This window comes from Sapajus apella, unplaced genomic scaffold, assembly GCF_009761245.1.
Source record: "Sapajus apella isolate SASKATOON/1434 unplaced genomic scaffold, GSC_monkey_1.0 scaffold83, whole genome shotgun sequence".
Lineage (NCBI taxonomy): Eukaryota > Metazoa > Chordata > Mammalia > Primates > Cebidae > Sapajus > Sapajus apella.
In genome coordinates this window covers 6,896,496-6,917,072 of record NW_022437023.1, presented here as the reverse complement: position 1 = coordinate 6,917,072, position 20,577 = coordinate 6,896,496, and the positions used below count along the sequence as shown (strand labels likewise).

General features: G+C 46.9%; 1 protein-coding gene across 5 annotated transcripts in view; it reads left to right on the top strand.

The window, feature by feature from the left end:
• The window catches only part of KIF6 (kinesin family member 6), a 390,985-nt gene that overhangs the window by 355,238 nt on the left and 15,170 nt on the right, over positions 1–20,577 (top strand). For all 5 annotated transcript variants that reach the window (XM_032253630.1, XM_032253629.1, XM_032253627.1 and 2 more), the window contains exons 17-19: positions 11,904–11,988; positions 13,850–13,985; positions 17,808–17,905. In XM_032253630.1, coding sequence (XP_032109521.1) covers positions 11,904–11,988; positions 13,850–13,985; positions 17,808–17,905 — 319 coding nt within the window. The remainder of the gene's footprint in view (positions 1–11,903; positions 11,989–13,849; positions 13,986–17,807; positions 17,906–20,577) is intronic.

Sequence of the window (20,577 nt, the reverse complement as noted above, 5' to 3'; positions counted from 1 at the left end):
CATCAGCAAACAGAGACAATTTCAGACTGCTTGCCACAGAGCTCGGGGCCACCGGCACCATTAAAGGCTTCCACAAGGCACAGTCACTATATCGCTCTAACCGTATTTACTACAGGTGCCATTGATCACTCTTTCTTGTGAAAAAACACAATCATATCCAAGAAGGAACTGTCTCTTCCTTCAAGCACTGATCATAGATGATCTTGTTACCAGTTGCAAGAGCCATTTTCTTCATCATGCAAATGTGCAGAAATCATGGGTGCTGAGCAAATTAGGCATTTGACCAAACACTTAGAAGACAAAATTCTAGCCTCTGGACTTCATCTGCCAGACTAGAATGTATTATGGCTGGCGCCTCCATCTGTCTTCTTTTTCCTTTACACACGATGAAAATCACCATCTGTACTTGGCAAATCTCAGGCCAAGAAAGGCCTCGGTGTTTCCTAGGAACAGTTCTGTTACATGTGTAATGGAGTTGGGTAAGTCTTTCCCATCTCCCCGGAGAAGGTGATGATTAGTTTGGGAAAGACCAACCAACAGGAAACCAAGATTGGCTATGCTGAAATACAAATGGTGGGTGCTAAATAACCAACAGAAAGCTTAAAGTGGTAATTTGAAAATCCTAATATCTATTGAAGAAATCAAGAGGGAGCTGTTGTAAAGAGCCAGGAGCCTGTCCAGGAGAAAGGATAGTGGACTGTGGAGGATGCATCTACCAATTCCATAATGTTCTATTTAAAATTTTAAAAAATGAAACTGCAGCAAACTAGATATTTCAAAATATAGACAGTACATGGGTGTTATTTATATCATTCTCTGAACTTTTTGTGTTTGAAATGGTTTGTAATAAATCCCAGAACTCTATGAAGGATTAGATTCCAAGGCTTCCTAGATCAAACAGAAATTACTGTTTTAGTGGAATCATTATGATAGAAGTGGTAGTAAAAAGTGAATCCCAATTCAATTCTGATTAATCTTAATTCTCCTCACTACTGTTTATTTCAGGATCATTTTACTTAAAGGTGAAAACAGAAAATTTACCACTTATTTTCTTCTCCAGGTGCATTGTAATTTTTGGTAGGGACTTAGCTGCAATGGTGTGTCTAACATGAGTGATACAGGGAAGTGCCCTGAAGGTTATTTTTTTGTTGTTCTCCCACTGTCTCTTTCTGTCTTCATAGGAAGGAAAGTTCTTCCTCTGCCCCTAGATGGAAATTGATCAACCCCATAACTGAATTGGTCATTCGTTGTTAATTACAAACCAAAAAAGTGGTCGTTTTATATTGTAACTGCAATCTTAATAATTCTGATTTCACCAAAAGATAAGACTTTTCTCCCTTGCCGCAACTCAGGCAAACTGTCAGGAGTAAAGGGAAATGGTCATCAGCTTCTCTCTTTCTAACTGCCTCCCTCCCTCAACCTGCTAAGGCTCTCAATAAGGGATAAAGGAAAGAAGGAAGGGAGGAAGGGCCCTTGGAAAAATCTCACTTGAATGGTTCTGCTGTAACATGGCCTTGGGCTCTCTGGGCCTGGCAGATATTCAAAGCAGACTCTTCCTAATTTGGGATGCTTTCACGGGTCTCTGGAGGTCCCTCACCAGCAGCTTCCTTGACTTGAGGGAATGTGCCTTATCGAGACAGTTCCTTACCCAGTTTGAACCTGTATGGGTCAAGATCCTAACACGAAGCAGATGTCATACTCAGATGAGACGTTGTGAAGAGAATTGGATAAAGACCTATCTACAGAGACATGAGCAGAATGTAGGAAAACTGCAAGAAAGAGCTCCCCAGAGACAGTCACTGCAGCAAGGCAGGAAGCACTGCTGTCCCTAGGCCTAGACAACACAGGGAGAAGTCACTGGAATTTAAAGACTGTCAGGGCTATGCAGAAAGGCACTGACCATCTGATACAAGCCATGGCCTTCAGTCAAGCCATATATCCAGCCTGTGACCCCCACAGAGAGGTCTCACATGAAGAAATAGTTTGGCCTCTCCTCCTACCTTCCAGTGGCTTGCTGCTATTCCCCACTGGGTGAGCCCAGTGAAAAGGCTGAGGGTGTAAGATGTGGATAAGCTAAATGCACATGTATGTTTATTGCGGCACTGTTCACAATAGCAAAGACTTAGAAACAACCCAAATGCCCATCAATGATAGGCTGGATAAAGAAAATATGGCACATATACACCATGGAATACTATGCAGCCATAAAAAAGGAGAGTTCATGTCCTTTGCAGGGACATGGATGAAACTGGAAACCATCATTCTCAGCAAACTGACACAAGAACAGAAAACCAAACACTGTATGTTCCCACTCATAAGTGGGTGTTGAACAATGAGAACACACAGACACAGGGAGGGGAACATCACACACTAGGGCCTGGGGGTTGAGGGGCTAGGGGAGGGATAGCATGGGATGGGGAGATTGGGAAGGGATAGCATTAGGAGAAATACCTAATGTAGATGACAGGGCAATGGATGCAGCAAACCACCAGCATGGCACATGTATACCTATGCAGCAAACCTGCACGATCTGCACATGAACCCCAGAACTTAAAGTATCATGAATAATTTAAAAAAAAAAAAGAAAAGAAAAAATATATTGAAAAAATTAAAATTTAAAAAAAAAAGTGTGGGGAAGCCAATGGGCTAAAAATAGGCCCAGCGTACCACCCCCAGGTGGCCCACTTTCAGGTTTCCTTCTCCTACGTTCCCATTGCCCCTCTAGATGGCCCTGTGAGAAAGAATTTAAGTGTCAAGTGTTGTGTCTGAGGAGCTCAGAGGCATGCTGGAGCCAGCTCACACTGACTTACAAGGGCTGATTGTGTGCATTTTTTCCCAACTCCAAATGCAGGAACATCGTGTTGGTAGACCGAAATTGGCCATGACAGGAGTATTTGCACCCCCAAAATTGGCAAACACTAAAAATCAGGGCTTTTGTCTTCCAGAGAGCTGGTTGTTAAACATTTACCAGCACACCACTGATCCAAAGTGCCCCTAACCAGCCTCTCTTCTGTGCTTATAGCCCATGCTGGGTCAACAGAAACGCAGTAGTAACTCTGCTCTTGCCGCTAGCAGATCATCAGTCCCTGCCCCACGCTCTAGATCTCCTGAATACAAATCAGACAGTAATGCACTCTGGCCTTCTCACTCCCCACCCCCAACACCCACACAGATGCTCGAGAATTCTCAGCAAGCTTTCTGCGTGGTCTCTCAGGCTCCCTCACTGCCCCTGAAGGAGGAAGAAGCATCTCCACACACACCTCCCCCGAGGAGGGAGAGGAGGCAGGCTTAGGCAAACTGCTAGCTCTTTTTAAAGGAATTCTCATCAAACATTTATTTTGGCCCTTTTCAAATGTTGATGTGAGTGTTTGAGTTGTCTAGCCAGCTCTCCCCATTTCACTTTGAAAATATGCCAGTTCTACTGTGTGGTCTGTCTCAGAACTCACTTTTGACTTCAATATATGATAAATTATTGCCAAATGAAAGGATTAATTTACAAATTGGCCAGTAGCAGGTATGTTTTCCAAAAGTAGAGGGAGACAGGTTTATGAAGGATGCACAACTCAATTTTTAAAACTCCTGAAATTTCTCTAGCCAGTCAAGAGAATTGATAGAACCCTACTAACCATCTTCATCAGAGGTTTTCATAGGAAGAAGGCCCGAGCTGGCTTTTGCAGGTGCAAGAAAAACTGCGCTCCCCAAAAGATCACATGTGTCCTGAGAACACTCACCCTGGTTGGCCCAGTGCAATAACGATGCAACTGGACTGTAAGCATGCCAAGTTTCCTATGAATATCTCTGGGAAGCCACTGCACTGAGCCATGTGGTCACAAGTCCATGAGGCTAAAGTGACAGGAGGGAGAACTGCCAAGGTACTCAGAGCTTTGGGAGAAACCTGAGTTCAGAACTTCGAGCACACTTCCGATGGAGGAGGGAGAAAGTCACAGTGGACTGGAAGGCTGCCCCTGGAAGGATGGGCTGGGAGAGGCACTCAGCACCAGGAACAAAGCAGGACCTTGTGGGTCAGACCCAGAAGTCACTGCGCCAGGCTCTGAGTGGCTGTGGTAAGAGAAATGGAGACCAGTAACCAAAATCTGGGGTTCTAGCAGAAAGGGTGATGGAGAGAGAGGAGAGAGAGCTCCCATTTGAACAGAGGTGACCATGAATGGGATCCATGCCAAGTTCAAGCAGTAATGAGACTAGGAATGTCTTCCCTGAGTATGGCGTACGGCCCTACAGTTTCCTTTATATTGCCGACTGACCCTAGTGCACGCTGACCCTCTAACTTTGTGGTCTGCCTCCTCCACAGAGAACACGAGGGGTAAGAAGGAGCAAATCTGAAGGAGAGAGGCCGCCATCCCTGACAGGGACAATCTTGGACAGAGAGGCCCACACTCAGAGCAGGGAAGATTACTCATGCAGGAAGAGATGGTGGACGGTCTTCTATGAGGGGGCTGTCAGGGCCTGGGTTTTGCTGCAAGCAGACATATGGCACATTTCTGATTGCACGGAAGAGCCGCCATTTATCTTCTCACAAAGTGCCCTGCTCTTCCTGAGGGGAAGGCAGCAGCAGTGAGCGCAGGGCCTGTGGTGGTGGGAGCAAGTGTGCCCAAGAAATTATCAGGCACAGCCATGTGTCTGCGGGGTCATTCAGCACACCCTTAAATTTGGGCACGCCGGGGGCCTCTACGTTGTTAGGAAATCAACACCAGGATGGATGGCAGCACTGAGCACTCGTCAGCATGCGACAGGTCCAGCTGACAATAAATTTGAGCCATTAAACAGGAAATGGTCTGATTGGGAAGCCAGAATCTTTGCCTCTGAGCTTCTGACCATTGTGGTAATTGAGCTACAAACACCATCAGTATCCGTAAGAATAGACACTTTGACTTCTCCAACAAGGTGAGGTTGAAGTGATCTATGGTTGTGTGAGACAGCTGAGCCCCAAGGAGGCCCAGAGTGGATATTCAGCAGATGAATCATTAGTTGGATAGTTGGATGGCGGAGACGACCAGCTGGAATGCCTTCCGGCTCTGATGTCTTGTCTGCCATGGTAGAGCCACATAACTCACTGCCCCTTCCCATGCAGGGCACTGGCTAGGGGACGGCTACCCGAGCCTCACAGCCTTTGCTCTACGGAAGTCCAGAGGGCCCCTTTTGACTCTGGTGAATGGTTGGAAATGTCAACATCGTCTTCCTTAGGATTCCTAGTCCAGTTAAGGGCATGGAACAGGCTGGCTCTGGGTATTCTGTGGGCTGACCCTGGAGAGGGAGTAGACAGTGCTTCACACCCAACAGGCAAGCTGCAAATGCCACGTGTAATTGGGACACAGGTCGTGAATTTCAGTTAGGAAAGGGCAGACTTCACAGGCCAGCACCCGGGGAAGACACTAGGACTTTCTCTCAGCCCTGGCCCCAGATCTGAAAGGTATTCATGGAAAAGAGCAACACCTTCAAATACCAACAAGTCAATACAGACTTCAATAATCTGCCCTGTGGCTTCCTTCATTATTGGAGTCACTTACAGAGGAAAGAGCAGCAGCTTTGAAATCAGACAGAGCCAGTTCTCCTGCTAACTCTGCTTACTAGCAGTGCCATCCTGGGCAGATTGCTTCCTCTAGCACAGCTCAGTTTCCCCACCTGGAGTGGGAGTTGTTAATTATACAAGACAATACATATGACATTCCTAACCCATGTAGCAGCTGTGCGATGGTTATTGTTATTCAGATTTTATCAAGCACCTGCAAGGGCCAGATGCAGGCAGTTCCAGCCTTACAGAGTGTGTCTTCCCGATTGGAAACCCCTGAAGCCCTTTTTACCCTTATCACAGTGACTCCTAAAGGTCTGGAAAGGAGGCAGGCCTGTAGGGGACATGCTACTTCCCACATACCATCCTATCTAAACTTCTGCAGGGCCTGTATTCTCAGTAACTTCTGCACGGAGTACTTGCATTGAAACTGGGCTCCAAGCCATAAGCACTGTTTCTTAACAAGGGGTGAGCGTCGGAATCACCAGGGGACCCTATCGACAAATTTTAACTCAGTAGGTCTGGAGCAGGGCCCAGCTGTCTGTGTGCTTTTACAAGCTCCTTAAGTGATTCTGATGTGCACCCCCAGTTGAGAACCATTGAACCAAAGAAACGATTCTGCATGTTTCAAACATCAGATAACTGTGCGGGAGAGAGAGCACTTGAGAGGAGGGCATGGGAAGTGGGACAAGGAGTTGCAGAGATCTTTCCAGTAGAAATTATGTCAGGAAGGAGGGGTCCACATCTTGGCTGACCTTCCCAGCAAGAGCCCCTCTGGTCCTTGCACGGCTAATTCCAAAACACCGGTGACTTCAGAGAAAAGGTCAGCCTGGGACTGTGTGTCCCCTCAACTTGAAGCGTCAGTCACTGTTTGACTGCTCAGGGCTTCTTCCTTGTGTGCCATTCAGACCTAGAGCCACTGAGTGAAACCCTTCTCTTGCTTTTGTATTGCTTTGGCGGCGGCTGCCTCCCCACAGATGAGCAGTGTGACTTCACAGGCCACTCGGGACTGTGACCTCCTGTGCTGCTGTCCCAGCCAGAATCCTGTCCTTGAAAGGAGGGCTCCCTGTGCCTCCTGTCAGGTGATGGGAGGTCCTGTCCCTGGCCAGAGTCCCCGTGGGGATGGAGACCTACAAAACTCAAATGCCCTTCAGTTACTCCCTCTTCTTCTGTTCTTGCTCAGTCGCTTTTGTTTGGTTCCCTTTGAGTTCCCAGCCCCTATTTCTCTTCAGAGGTTACTGATGAGCCAAGCCTCAGAACACATCAGAAGCAGCCAGAGGCTGTCTCCTGGTGAGGCTGCAATGCGTTTCACTAAGCAGACATCACCTTGGGCAGCAGGCCCATTTGGTTGTCATGGCAATGTGAGTAGTTTGTGTCATGGGGTGTGCTGTGCCCTCATTCTGGACTCCCAAGGTCCCTTGCCCCAGCTTTCTTTCCCAGACCCTTTCAACAGACTCCCAGCTTCCTGGCGCCACCTCCACATTCACTGTTGTTCAGCTTGGGGTAGCTTTGTCTTGATCAGCCAAAAAAAAAGAAAAAAAGAAAAAGCTTGACTTAGCTTTCAAAGGAGTAGATCAAGCCCATTCCTCTCCTCAAAATATTCCAGCCTCCCATCTCTCTCAAAGCCAGTGTCCTTACCACGGCTCACAAGATCCTCCAGGGTCTGGCCTCAGTTTCTTCACTGACTTCAGCTCCCACCACTATTTCCCTTACCAACTGCTCAGGCACCCTTTCAGATCTGGGGCTGGGGCTGAGAGAATGTCTTAGTGTCTTCCCCGGGTGCTGGCCTGTGAAGTCTGCCCTTTAATAACCGAAATCCGTAACCTGTGCCCCAATCCCACATGGCCTTCTCATTATTCTCAGATGCAGCGAGCAGGCTCACACCCTTTGCACTTACTGTTGTACAGTCTGCACCCCGATTTCCGCATGCCTGTTCCCTCCCTCCATTCAGGCCACTGTTCAAATGTCTCCTCATTAGAGGCCCTCGCCCACTCTACCTACATGGCAGTCCTCCACCCTGCCATCCTCTGTCTTTCTACCCAACTTTCTCTTTCCTCATAGCACCTTCCGATCCCGGACATGATGTTGCAGACTCCATTGTCTGTTGTTTTAGTGTCTGTCTTCCCCACTGGAATCCTCCTAAACAGGGGCAGGCACATAGTCAACGCTTGATCCACATTTGTTAAATAAGCGGATGAGTGACTAGACGTGGATCCAAAGCCTGGCATTGCTATTTGGTAGCTTTGTGATATCACACAAACCACCTAGTCACCCTGAGCCTGGTCTTCCTGACTGTGAAGCAGAGGCAATCCTGTCTGCCAGCTGGGGTGGTGAGAATGAAAGCGGTGTTGCATGGGGACGGGGCTCGGGCGACTCCTCGGATGGCACTGATGTTACCATTCTGTGCTTGTGTCAGCTGCATTCAGAATGTGCTTCTTGCTTAAGGCTCCTGAACACCCCACACACTTCCAGGGCGCCTGCGACTCTATGACCTACTGGGGAATCTGCAAGATGCTCAAGGAAAAGACAACCGGCCATGGGGCAAGGCAAGAGCCTGCCTTGTACAGAGGGGCTCTGCATTCACATGAGGTGACCATAGCCTTTATATGGAAGACCAGTCCACCCCGGCCATCCCTGCTACCTTCTGCTGTCTGTTCACGAAGCCCTGGAGACCACCTCTGCTGGCCAGATGAGATGGCCCTTTGTGAGTCCAGCGCCCCTTCCACCAGCCACCTCCAGCAGCCTCTCACACGCTGGGCTTGCAGCAGGACGCCCAGCCAGTCACCACAGACGGGGGCTTCACTGAATTTCTCAGGGTGTCCTTGAGACGGACAAAAGTGTTAAAAGGAAGAAAGAGATTCACAGTGTTACTTTTTTAGCAGGCTGGAAGATACCTGGGCCCTTTTCTGAAACTTTTTAAAAAGGAAATAGTTCGTTCATTGAAAGTCCTGCCATTGTCAGTTTCATGTTAAGATCCTTCCTTCAGTTTATCATGTCTGACAACTTGCAAAGAAGACAAGGCCATCAAACATGCGGCGCACTGAGTGCACCCTGTATGTGGAGTCTGAACACAGCACTTGGGGAAGATGCTCAGAGCAGAAGGACCCCAGTCCCTGCCCTTGAGGGCTTCCTGTGCCTGAAACCTGGGGGGCTATGGGTGATGTGGACAGGCGGGCTGCCTCATCTGAGCCAATAAATTGCACCAACACAGATAACAGTGAGGTCTTCAGGTGGGATGTGGATGGGATCTGCAGCTCCTGTGTTTAGATGATGAAATAAGACACTTGTTCTCTCTGTCAATTTAAAGTTGGCAATTGACACAAGGAAAAGGGGGTCACTGGCACCTGGAAGATGATGGACAGAATGGTGATCCAGTTAGCATAGTTATCAATAAGCTAATGACATAAAAGACACAGGTAACAAATGGGTAAGGGAGTCAAAGGGAAAGAATAATGGCATGACAGAATAAGGACCTCTCAGCAGGCTAGGCTGCCAATAAATGTGAAGCGTTGCTTTTGGGATCAAAAGGACAATCACACTGAAACAGGATGCATTTTGACAATCACTTATTTTAAAAAATGCAAATTTTATAACTGACCACAAGCTTAATAGGGGCCAACCACGACAGAGCTGCTAAAAATCACAAGCAGGCTGGTGGTGGTGGCTCACGCCTGTAATCCCAGCACTTTGGGAGGTCAATGTGGGTGGATCATGAGGTTGTGAGTTCAAGACCAGCCTAGCCAATATGGTGAAACCCCATCTCTACTAAAAATACAAAAATTTGCCAGGTGTGTTGGTGGATGCCTGTAGTCCCAACTTCTTGGGAGGCTGAGGGAGAAGAATCACTTGAACCTGTGAGGTGGAGACCGCAGTGGGCTGAGATTACACCACTGTACTCTACCCTGGGTGACAGAGTGAGACTTCATCACAAAAAAATCACAAGCAGTCGGTGGTTCATGCCTGTAATCCCAGCACTTTGGGAGGCTGAGGGGGGCAGATCACAAGGTCAGGAGTTTGAGACCAGCCTGGCCAATATGGTGAAACCCCATCTCTACTAAAATTACAAAAATTAGCTGGGTGTGGTGGTAGGTGCCTATAGTCTCAGCTAGTCAGAAGGCTGAGGCAGGACAATCATTTGAACCTGGAAGGTGGAGGTTGCAGTGAGCCAAGATCGTGCCACTGCACTCCAGCCTGGTGATGGAGACTCCATCTCAAAAGAAAGAAAATAAAAATCACAAGCAGTGCTGGGGAGGCTACCTGATAGAAACATTTAGCTCCTTGGAATCAGAAAAAAACAAATAGGTTCAAATCTCAGCTCTGCTATTTACTAGCTATGTAACCTTAGGTTATCCATAGCCCTCTCTGAGACTAAGAATCTAGCTGAAAGGTGATGGCAGCGCCATCCTTAAAGGGTTCTTTTGAAAATTAGTATTAGGGTACATCGAGGACCAAGCCCAGTGTCTAGTAGAATTTGGCAGATCTTAGCACATAGAAAGCCCCCAATAAATGGTCATTGTTAGTAATTCACCTGCTACAAAAATGTAGAGCTTAAATTTTTTAAAGGTAAGAGAAGTCCTTCTCTATTCTGTGCCTTTCAGGCCCATGGAAGTATTATTTCCAGACCTAAGATAAATGGGAAAGCAACCAGGTCATTGAGACTTCAGGTGAGGGATAGAGCAGAGTCAGTCTAAGAAAAAAAAAAAAAAAAAAAGAGTTTCAAACACGTGGCATTTTGATGTTGTTGTTCAGATATTTTAGGAACTGTCAGATTAAGAAAGATATGCTATGCTGCTCCAAAGAGCCAAAGTAGAGGTGAAAAGAAGTTAGTGGGAAATGTCTTGGCTCAAAGCAGGAGGAAACAGAGCTGTCCACCATGAAATGTGCTATCCTGCAAAGTAGTGAGCTCCTCATCCCTAGAAGTATTAGAGCAGAAAGCAGTTGACACTCTGTCAGAAACATTATAGACGGGATTTCCATAGATTGACACTGTTTATAACTTCAAACTCTCTTTTTCTGGCTTCACATTGGCTTTGTCCATGAGCAGTTGCAAGTACTCGATCTCCACCTTCAGGGCTTTCAGGAGAGTCAACACTGTTTCATACCCGTGGTGGAATCAGAGGAGAGCCGGTACACCGCTGTCTTGAAAACCTGGCATGGAGGGAGGGCTGTAAACGACTGACCGCATTTATTGTTTCTCTTATCACAGAGTCGTATATATGTGAATATTAATTATAGACATTTTACTATGCAGAAAAACAGGAAGAAGAAAGTAAAAATCACCATAATTCCTCTACTTAAATGTAATTGATATTAACATGTTTGATGATATTATTTTATAATAATTGATATTATTTATTGAAATGTTATAGAAGGGATGTCAGAAATGTTATAGAAGGAATCCAAGGTTCCTGAAGTTACGCACGTAACTTGGGCAGTTCACCCTCTTTGAACTTCAATGTCCTTATCTGTAAAATGGGAGTAATAACACTTATCTCAAATAAATACTATAAGGATTAAGTCTGAGCACGTCTGGAACAGCACATGGACAGTAGCAGAGTCTCCCCTACATGGAGTAAAAAGCAGGGCTGTATGACTTCTAAGATGTTGTCTGTCGAGCTCAGAAAAGCAGGGCAACCACAAAGAGACTCCTAGGAGAATAAAAAGTCCCCACACTCTGGGCTAGGAGAGAACCGGCTTCAGATGAGCATGCTAGCCAGAGCAGGCAACCAGGCAACCAGCGGCAGTCACGTACAGGAAGACAGAGGTCGCCATAAGTGGGGATGCAGATGCACGCAGCAGCTGATCCCTGCTGACGTGCTCAACCTTGCACCGGGCCTCATCGTGGTCCTGTCGCGAAGGCTTGGGCTCAGCCCTGGTTGTGAATTGACGTGGCCTGCACTCGTCAGGCTTGAGGACCACTGCGGCAAGGGGATTGAGAAACAGGGGACACGATTCTGAGGCTGGAACTTCAGCACCTCCACTTGGGCAGAGAAAGATGTCAGATGGTTTAAAGAGGTTTCCTTGTTTGTGAAGGGCTCTTTATCAGAGGATAAGGAAATGCTATTTTGCATCTTCCCTGGAGACTCAAGAGGAAATGAGTGAGCTCAATAGTAAAAGGATTAGTGGAGATGGAGGCAGAATTCCCTTCTAGTGACAGATGTTGGCAGTGAGAGGGACAGCAGAGAGAGATCAACCCAGGAAGCTGCTCCCCTTAGGGCTTCCAGCTGAGCAGAGGTCGCCACCAAGAGGTCCCAGAAGGAACTCATAGGGGCCCCTTTCTTCTTGGAGTGCCCTTGAACTCTGTCATCTGCCCTAAATACACACTTTTCCTTTTACCTTTCTTTTTCACCATCCCATCGGTACCTTCCTTCTACAGGAATCTCGGAAAACATGGCCGTGCCTCCCACGCCAGACCAGCAGGAGGAGAAGCTGCGATCACAACTGGAGGAAGAAAAGAGAAGGTGCCCTTCCTTTTCAGCCACACACAGCACCACCCCAGCCTCCCAAGGTCTCAGTGTTGTCCTGGAGCTGCCCAGGGCAGGACAGAGCAGAGTGGCCAACTCCTAGCCCAGGGCTGGAGCTACTCAGGGACGTGGGTCCAGCAGCTGGCTCCTAAAATAGCAGGAAGAGGAGGAACTGCCTTTGAGCAGGCAGGTGTGAAAGGCAGGAACCCAGGCAGTGTGAGGTTAGAATGCAGAACTAGCCAAGCCAGGCCCGGGAAGCAGCTGGGCTTGTCCACTGCTTCCACCTAGAGGAGCCAAGAAGTATGACCACAGTGATCTTCCGCAGGCCTGTGGCTGAAGCCCACTTCCTTCCCGAGTCCTGAGAATATCACATTCTCAACGCAGCTGCAGGCATTTGGGGTCGCAGCGTGGTCACCAGATCTCACCACACATGCTGGTCAAGGTGCATCGATTCATCCATTTGTGCATTCAGCACATGTGTGCTATCTCCCCCATGCCATGGTAGGGTAGGTTCTGGAGAGACTAAAGTCACCTTCCCTCCACAAGAAGCTGGTGGAGTCACTGCAGCATATTGCCTGCCCCACCCAAATCTCCAGCTGACCCGGTGCACCCCTCCCCTCCCCCAACTCACACAGCCAGGAGATCAAAGCCCCAGGCGCTGGTCTTCAGGTCACTCCTGGCAGGTGTGCACGTGTCTTCCTACAGAAGGCCCTGACCACCCGAGCACACACACCTCTGTCGTTCTCCACTCCCTCGGGGTCTCCCCAGTCATCCATTTTCTCCCTCACTCTGTTCATTTTCCTCAGTTTCTTTCCAACCCATTCATTTTTTTTTTTTTTTTTTTTGAGGTGGAGTCGCATTTTGTTTCCCAGGCTGAAGTGTAATGGTGCGATCTCGGCTCACTGCTACCTCCACATCCCAGGTTCAAGCGATCCTCCTGCCTCAGCCTCCAGAGTAGCTGGGATTACAGGCATGTGCCACCACACCCGACTAATTTTGTATTTTTAGCAGAGACGGGGTTTCACAATGCAGGCTCAGGCTGGTCTCAAACTCCTGACCTCAGGTGATCTACCCGCCTCAGCCTCCCTAAGTGCTGGGATTACAGGCGTAGCTACCGCGCCCAGCCTCCCACCCATTCTTTACTTTACTCCATCTTCATAGTGCCCCCTTGGCCCACATTTCCAATCTTAGTGTCACCTTAGAGGCCAACTTATCTCTTCGGCCTGGCTATTGGACTGTTTCCTGTTGGACAATTTCTAATTCATTATAGCATTCCCAAAACCAGTATATGTGTGCATTCATAAGCACAGTGTTACTTTTAGTCCTCAGCGTGAAGGTGAGCCAGCGAAACAGTGAGGCAGTTAAGACTGCGGTTCTAGAACCAGACCACCTGGGTTCAAATCCTGGCTTCTCAGTTATCTCTCTCCCATAGAGCAAGTTATACAACTTCATACCTGCCTTAGGTTCCAAATCTGTAAAATGGAGGTGATAACAATAGTGTCCCCTTCCTAGGGTTGTGAAGAGGATTAAAGAGTTTCTGTATGTTGAGTGCCTACAGCAATGCTTATCTCTTAGTAAGTGAATGGCAGTTCTCATTCTTGGGGGAGAAGTGATTCATCTCACACACACAGTCACATGAGCCTACTGGACAAAAATGTCTCCCTCTGCTTCATCTTCGCGTGATGGACTCAAATCCTGGTGCCATAGCCTGGCCTCAGAAGCTCCTATAAGGTCCCAGTCCCTGGGCCCCAGGGCAGCTCTACCAGGATTCTAAGGCACAGGCCCCATTCTTTTATGGCCCTCCCTCCATGCCATGCTTTCAAGACAGCGGTGCACTGACTCTTCGATTCCACCGCAGGTATAAAACAATGTTCACTCGCCTGAAAGCCCTGAAGGTGGAGATCGAGCACTTGCAGCTGCTCATGGACAAAGCCAAGGTGAAGCTACAGAAAGAGTTTGAAGTCTGGTGGGCAGAGGAGGCCACCAACCTGCAGGTATGGTCTGGGGATCATCAGGGAAGCTGGGGAGGGGCCAGTCATGCAGCCCCATTGAGGCTGTCAAGAGACAGAGTGGGGGCTTTGACCCACAGGCCCTCATGCTCTCAGCCCCTGCTCATGAAGCAGGTGCTCACTGTAGTAACAAGGACGACAAAAGGTCAGGGGTTCATTGTTTCCTTGCTCCCATGCCTAAAATTCTGCCTGATTAATGGAAAAATTAGGGATGGAAGATGCAGTTCCCAAAAACCTGTGGGTTCTCCACCAATGCTTTGTGTGGTATTCTCCTATTGACAGTATTTATTGTTTTTCTTATCACAGAGTTATATATATGTGAACATTAATTATAGAAATTTTACTATGCAGAAAAACACAACAGAGAAAGTAAAAATTACCGTAATTACTCTACTTAAATGTAACTGATATTAACATGTTTGATTATATTATTTGACTTCTACGCATACATATCCATATGTTTTTATACAAATAGAATCAGGCTGGGCACAGTGGCTCATGCCTGTAATCCCAGCACTTTGGAAAGCTGCAGCAGAAGGATCACTTGAGCCCAGGAGTTCGAGACCAGCCTGGGTAACTTGGCGAGCCCTGTCTCTGCCAAAATAAAAATAATTAGCCAAGCTTGGTAGTATTTGCCTATAGTCTCAGCTACCTGGGAGGCTGAGATGCGAGGGGCGCTTGAGCCTGGGAGGTCAAGGCTGCAGTGAGCAATGGTAGACCCACTGCACTCCAGCCTGGGTGACTGAGCAAGGCCTGTCTCCAAAATAATACTAATAATAAATCATATAGCTGTTCAAGCATTGCAAATGGCTTTTAAAAAATTAGTTGTATAGCATGGCTATTTTTTCATGTTATTGTCCTACAGCATTAGTTTAATGGCTGTTACAGTTCCATCACATAAATATGTTGTAATCTCCTATCGTTGAATATTTAGGTTGTTTCTAGTTTTTTGCCCAAAACATACTTGCAGATAATTTTTTGCATATTTCCTAGACAAATTCTTAGAAGTTTTCTGTATGACAAAAGCTAAAATCACCTGTCTGTAAGTGTTAGCACAGAATCCCCATTTCAGTTGTCCTCATGTAACACCTCAGCTGTGGCACGGCGGAAGTGCTGAAACACACACAATCAGACCACGTGTCCGACTGGCAGAACCCTTAGTGATTATCTAACAGGCTGATCCCTGCATTTTAAGGACAAGAAAGCCGAGAATCAGAAGATGATTTTCCAAGGACACAGCCAAACAATAACCAGTGTGATACCAAGTGGCCATATGACAGGACAATAGAGAAGAATATCTGAATAAAATTAAATGCATGAGATAATGAAGAAAACTGATTAGAATAAAATACTGTTATCAAAACATTTTGAGCTATGGTATAGTAATGCGTGTACTACTTTTAAAATGCATGAATTAATAAGATCTAGGTATGGGCCCAATATTTATCATAACTTCAAAATAATGATGAAATGACACAATACTTCAAGATCTCTGCACAACTGTCAGGTGATATGAAAATATGCATGATTTCTGTTGGTCACAAAGTCACTGGTATTGCTAGTACTTCTGTGGTTTGTGGTCTACATTTATCACTGAAGGAAATAATTAATTTCAGGTAGCAGCTAGGGAAAATAAAGATGTGATTGGTTCCCATCCACATTGGCAGAGTCCCTGGATTCTGTTTGTGGACCCCAGGTTAAGAGCCCTTCCCAGCAAGTTCTTCAGTGACTGAGGCCTTCCCCAGCTGGTGCCTGAGGGAGTTTACCACTGACCGGTCGACAAGGGTCATCCAGTGCAACTCAGGAAGCGTCCAGGCAAAGCTGACACATTCAGACAGTGTAAGACTCACAGAGACAGCGGAAGCCACAGTAGGCAAGGATGTCAGCTCCATGTGTCCCCTGCCCCACAGGATGTCACTGAAACACAAGGGACCAGATGACAGCAAGGGGGATGGTGGGATACTCTGGTGCAGAAGGGCCAACTCCATGCTGCACTGAGCAGTTCTACAGCTTCAGCTGTACCCTGAGCGGGCAGAGGCAGAAAGCTCCAGACCTCATCAGAACAAGAGAGGTGACAAGAAACCTCTAGGATAGCCTTCTGAGAAGACAAGGAAGCAAGTGGAAAATAACCTAGTAGCAACCATGCAAACTTCCTGCATGCACTCACATTCCAGGAGGCTTACAGGGTGTTCTGCCAAGACTCAGACGAGCTGTGATTTATGCCTTGCTCTTCAGGCCTGTGTGGGGACATGCATGGCAGGGCACCATAGCTGAGCTGTTTCCCCACACGAAGAGCTCAGTGGGTGTCTCCTGACTTTAGTAGGGGGTCTTTGGGGCAAGGAGAAGCAAAACCAGAAAACGTTTTTGAAGAATGAAGATTACATTTTAAACATTTTTTTTCTATCTTTAAAAGGAATATATGTTCAACTTGGAAAACTTGAACAGAAAAGCATAAAGAATAAATTAAACATTTCTCATAATTCTACCATCCCCAGACAATATGTTGAGGCCCATCATTATGGTCATTACTGTGTCTAGGTTTGGTTTTGGCCATACACATTGTGTACGCTAACTTTTATAGCTGGCTTATTCCCTTTGAGAATTACATCAAGGCCGGGCACAGTGGCCCACACCTGTAATCCTAACACTTTGGGAGGCCGAGGCAGGCAGATCACCTGAGGTCAGGAATTTGAGACCAGCCAGGCCAACATGACGAAACCCCATCTCTACTAAAAATACAAATATTAGCCGGGCGCAGTGGCACAGGCCTGTAGTCCCAGCTGCTCAGGAGGCAGAGCAGGAGAATTGCTTGAACTCAGGAAGCAGAGGTCGCAGTGAACTGAGATCATGCCACTGCACTCCAGCCTGGATGACAGAGCATACATGCCACAAAGTAGGTGTGTCATGGAAGAAAGTGCTTAGGGAAGATTCTTACAGGAGCTCTAATGATTGCTTTTCATCACTTCTTGGGGCCCTGGTGTGCTCTGCTCTCTACCTGTGGAAGATGGTTACAGAAGTGACAGAGCTGGTCCAACGCTTTCACCTCCATCAGTGAGATTTTCTTCTGGACGTGTGTGCATGAACGGCTCACATTTTCCTACTCTTACATGGTGTCAGAGCAAGAAACTTAAATGTACTACTGCCTTCTAGAAATGGCTGCGGCGCTAGGGAGGTTATCTTTCCTGACTCTTCCTATTCTGTTTGCAAGGAGAAAACATGCCTGAACATCTGGATATTGAAACTGCACTGAAGAGAAGCCAAGTGGAAAGTCTGAGGTCACTTGGCTGTAAGTGGGGGAGCGGGGTGTACAGCGCTCTCCCTGTGAGCCCTAGAGCCGCTATGGTCACCCATTCCACCGTACTGCATAGAGCATGGAGGAAGAACTGTTGGAAGAAAGAATGCCCTAGTTGTTGAACAAGACCATATCTGATTCATCCTGGGGGGTGCTGATCCAATGGAGCGTTGGCCTCTGAGAACTCCATTTTATAGGCATACTCGTTCAGTATTAAAAATGGCTGTCATTAATTGCTTCTGTGGATCATAAACTCTACTTAGGGACTTTGAAAATTCTTCCCTCCCCCCACCCTCATAATAACCCTCTGAGATAGATTATGGCACTGATGATATGTATGGTGATGCCCATTTTAGAGGTGATTATTGTAGTGTGATGGGAGTCTGGACAAACTCATTCTGGGCCTGGATAAAGTACATAACTTGCACCAAAAATGAAAAAGAATTACATCAAAAACATCTACCTATGTCATTAGATTCAAGCTAACACTGTGAAACTCCTTCTGGGGCCAACAGGTAAATTCTCCAGCAGTGAATTCACTCGATCACAAGAAGCCGTTTCTCCAGACATCTGACACCCAGAGTGAACTGTCCCAACTCCTCTCTAACAAAAGGTAAGGTGAGAAGTCACCAGAGGTGTTAGAGTTTCCAGAAAAGGCTCCCTACCTTTCTCTTTAACCTATTCCTGTGGCTCTCCTGTCTCCTGGTAAGCCATATGATCCAGGAGGATGAATTCTTTTCACCGTTTAATTAGTCGTAGATACACAGGACAGTGGCTTTTAAGCTGGTTGGAGTGCACACCCCTTCAGTCCCTCGATCTGACAGCCAGCAGACCTACTGCCATGGCAACAAGAGACAAGAGGTTTAGCAATTAAGCCCTGGTCCTGCTTCCTGAGTGGGAAGAAGGGGTTGGCAGGAATGGGATGAGGACATAGCATGGGAGAAGCGGTGGTCAGGGATAGTAGGTGGTAGCCAGCCTGCTGAGACACAGGGGAGCTCTTCATCCTAGCCAGGATTCAGACAGCCTCCAATAATGCCACATGTGGATGGCCCAGAGCCAGTCTCCCTAAATGATGGGATGACCATCAGGGACTCCACTTCCCGACAACCATGTCATTGTCTCTTTCCAACCACACAACCGAGGGGGTAGCGCCAATGATGCATGCCTCCTGCCATCATCCGTCCCATGCCAGAGGCCAGGGTGGGCAGTATGTGTACGGCCTCCATCTCTGTGACCAAGGAGCAATCCTTTGGGTTTGAAGGGGTATTGAGCCCTCACTTTGGAAATATAAAATAGGGCTTTAAAAAAGGTGTCAGAGGGCCAGGCATGATGGCTCATGCCTGTAATCCCAGCACTTTGGGAGGCCGAGGTGGATGGATCACCTGAGGTCAGGAGTTTGAGACCAGCCTGGCCAACATGGGGAAACCCTGTCTCTACTAAAAATACAAGAATTAGGTGTGTTGGCACACGCCTGTAATCTCAGCTACGTGGGAGGCTGAGGCAGGAGAATAGTTTGAACCCAGGAGGTGGAGGTTGTAGTGAGCCAAGATCGCACCATTCACTCCAGCCTGGGCAACTGAGAGACACTCCATCTTAGGAAAAATTAAAAAAAACTATAACACCAGTCAAAGAATGAGGAAAATATCAGATACATCCCAATGAAAGGACACTCTGCAAAATACCTGACTAGCATGCCTCCAATTGTCAAGGTCCCCAGAAACAAAGGAGACACACCACCTAGATTTAAAGTAGGGTCATGGGTGGGACCCTGGAACAGGAAAAGTCTTTAGTGAAAAACTAAGAAAAGTCCAGTAAAGCATGGCCTTTAGTTAATAACAGGTATTAACATCGGTTCAGTGATTGTGGCAAATGCACCACACTAAGGTAAGATTCCCCAACAGGGGAAGCTGGGTGCAGGGTACATGGGCTCTCCTTGCACTATCTTTGCAACTTTTCTGTAAATTTAAAACTATTCTTAAAAAAAAAAAAAGTATTCTTAAAAAACAACTATTGGCTGCACTCTTGTAATCCCAGCGTTCAGGAGGCTGAGGCGGGCAGATCACCTGAGGTCAGGAGTTCAAGACCAGCCTGGCCAACATGGTGAAACCCCATCTCTACTAAAAATACAAAAATTTGCTAGGTGTAGTGGTGGGTGCCTGTAATCCCAGCTACTCAGGAGGCTGAGGCAGGAGATCACTTGAACCTAGGAGGTGGAGGTTGCAGTGAGCCGAGATCACACCACCGCACTCCAGCCTGGGCGACAGAGCAAGACTCCATCTCAAAAAAAAAAAAAAAAGCTATCAGGCCATAAAAAGTCATGAACCTGCAATGCATATTGCTCAGTGAAAGATGCTAATATCAAGACTATGTATTATATGATTCTAACTATATTCTGAAAAAGGCAAAATTATGGACACAATGAAACAGTCAGTGATTGTCACAGACTTGTAGGGAGGGAATGATGAATAGATGGATCACAGGGAATTTTCAGGGCAGTGAAAACTGTTCTGTATGATACTGTAATGTTGCATAGATGATATGCATTTATCAAAATCCACAGAGCTGTACAGCACAAAGAGTGAACCGCTGTATGAACCATGGGCTTTAGTTCATAATAATGTATCAATATTCATTCATCATTCATAACAAATTAATCACACTAATACAAAATGTTAATAACAAGGAAAACTGTAACGGGGGAAGGAGAGTATAAGGGAATTCTCTGTACTATCTGCTCAATTTTCTGTAAACTTAAAACTTCTCTAAATAATAGTCTATTGATTTTTTAAAATGCAAAGGCAGAATAGCTAGGCAGCCACACTGTGCCAAGGCAATACAGGCAGCTTAGCATTTGTGCCCTGCCCCTGGTCCGCTTCATGCATTCACTTTGAACCCCCCCAACCTCTAGAGGCCGGTGAATTTGAATTGCAGCCTCCTGTACACCTGCCTCCTTCCACACACAGCACCCTCTCGCTGAAACTCCAGGACTCTACACAGCACATCTGAAAAACACACCAAGAGGACTCAGCTTCCTCAGCTATTGCTCTGGCTCTGTGCTCAGTCCCTCGTGTATCTGTCCCATGGGATAAGCTGTCCTTTTAGCTGCGAGGCTCAGCCTCCTGGCTGTTTCTCCATTCTCTTTTCTGATCTCTTGGGTAGCTTCTACTGGTAGCAATATCCTGCTCAGTGAATAGAAAGCCCTGTCTCCCATTTTTCCTTTGGCTTGAAAGACATTAAAGTGTGTGTGTGTGTGTGTGTGTGTGTGTGTGTGTGTGTGTGTGTGTG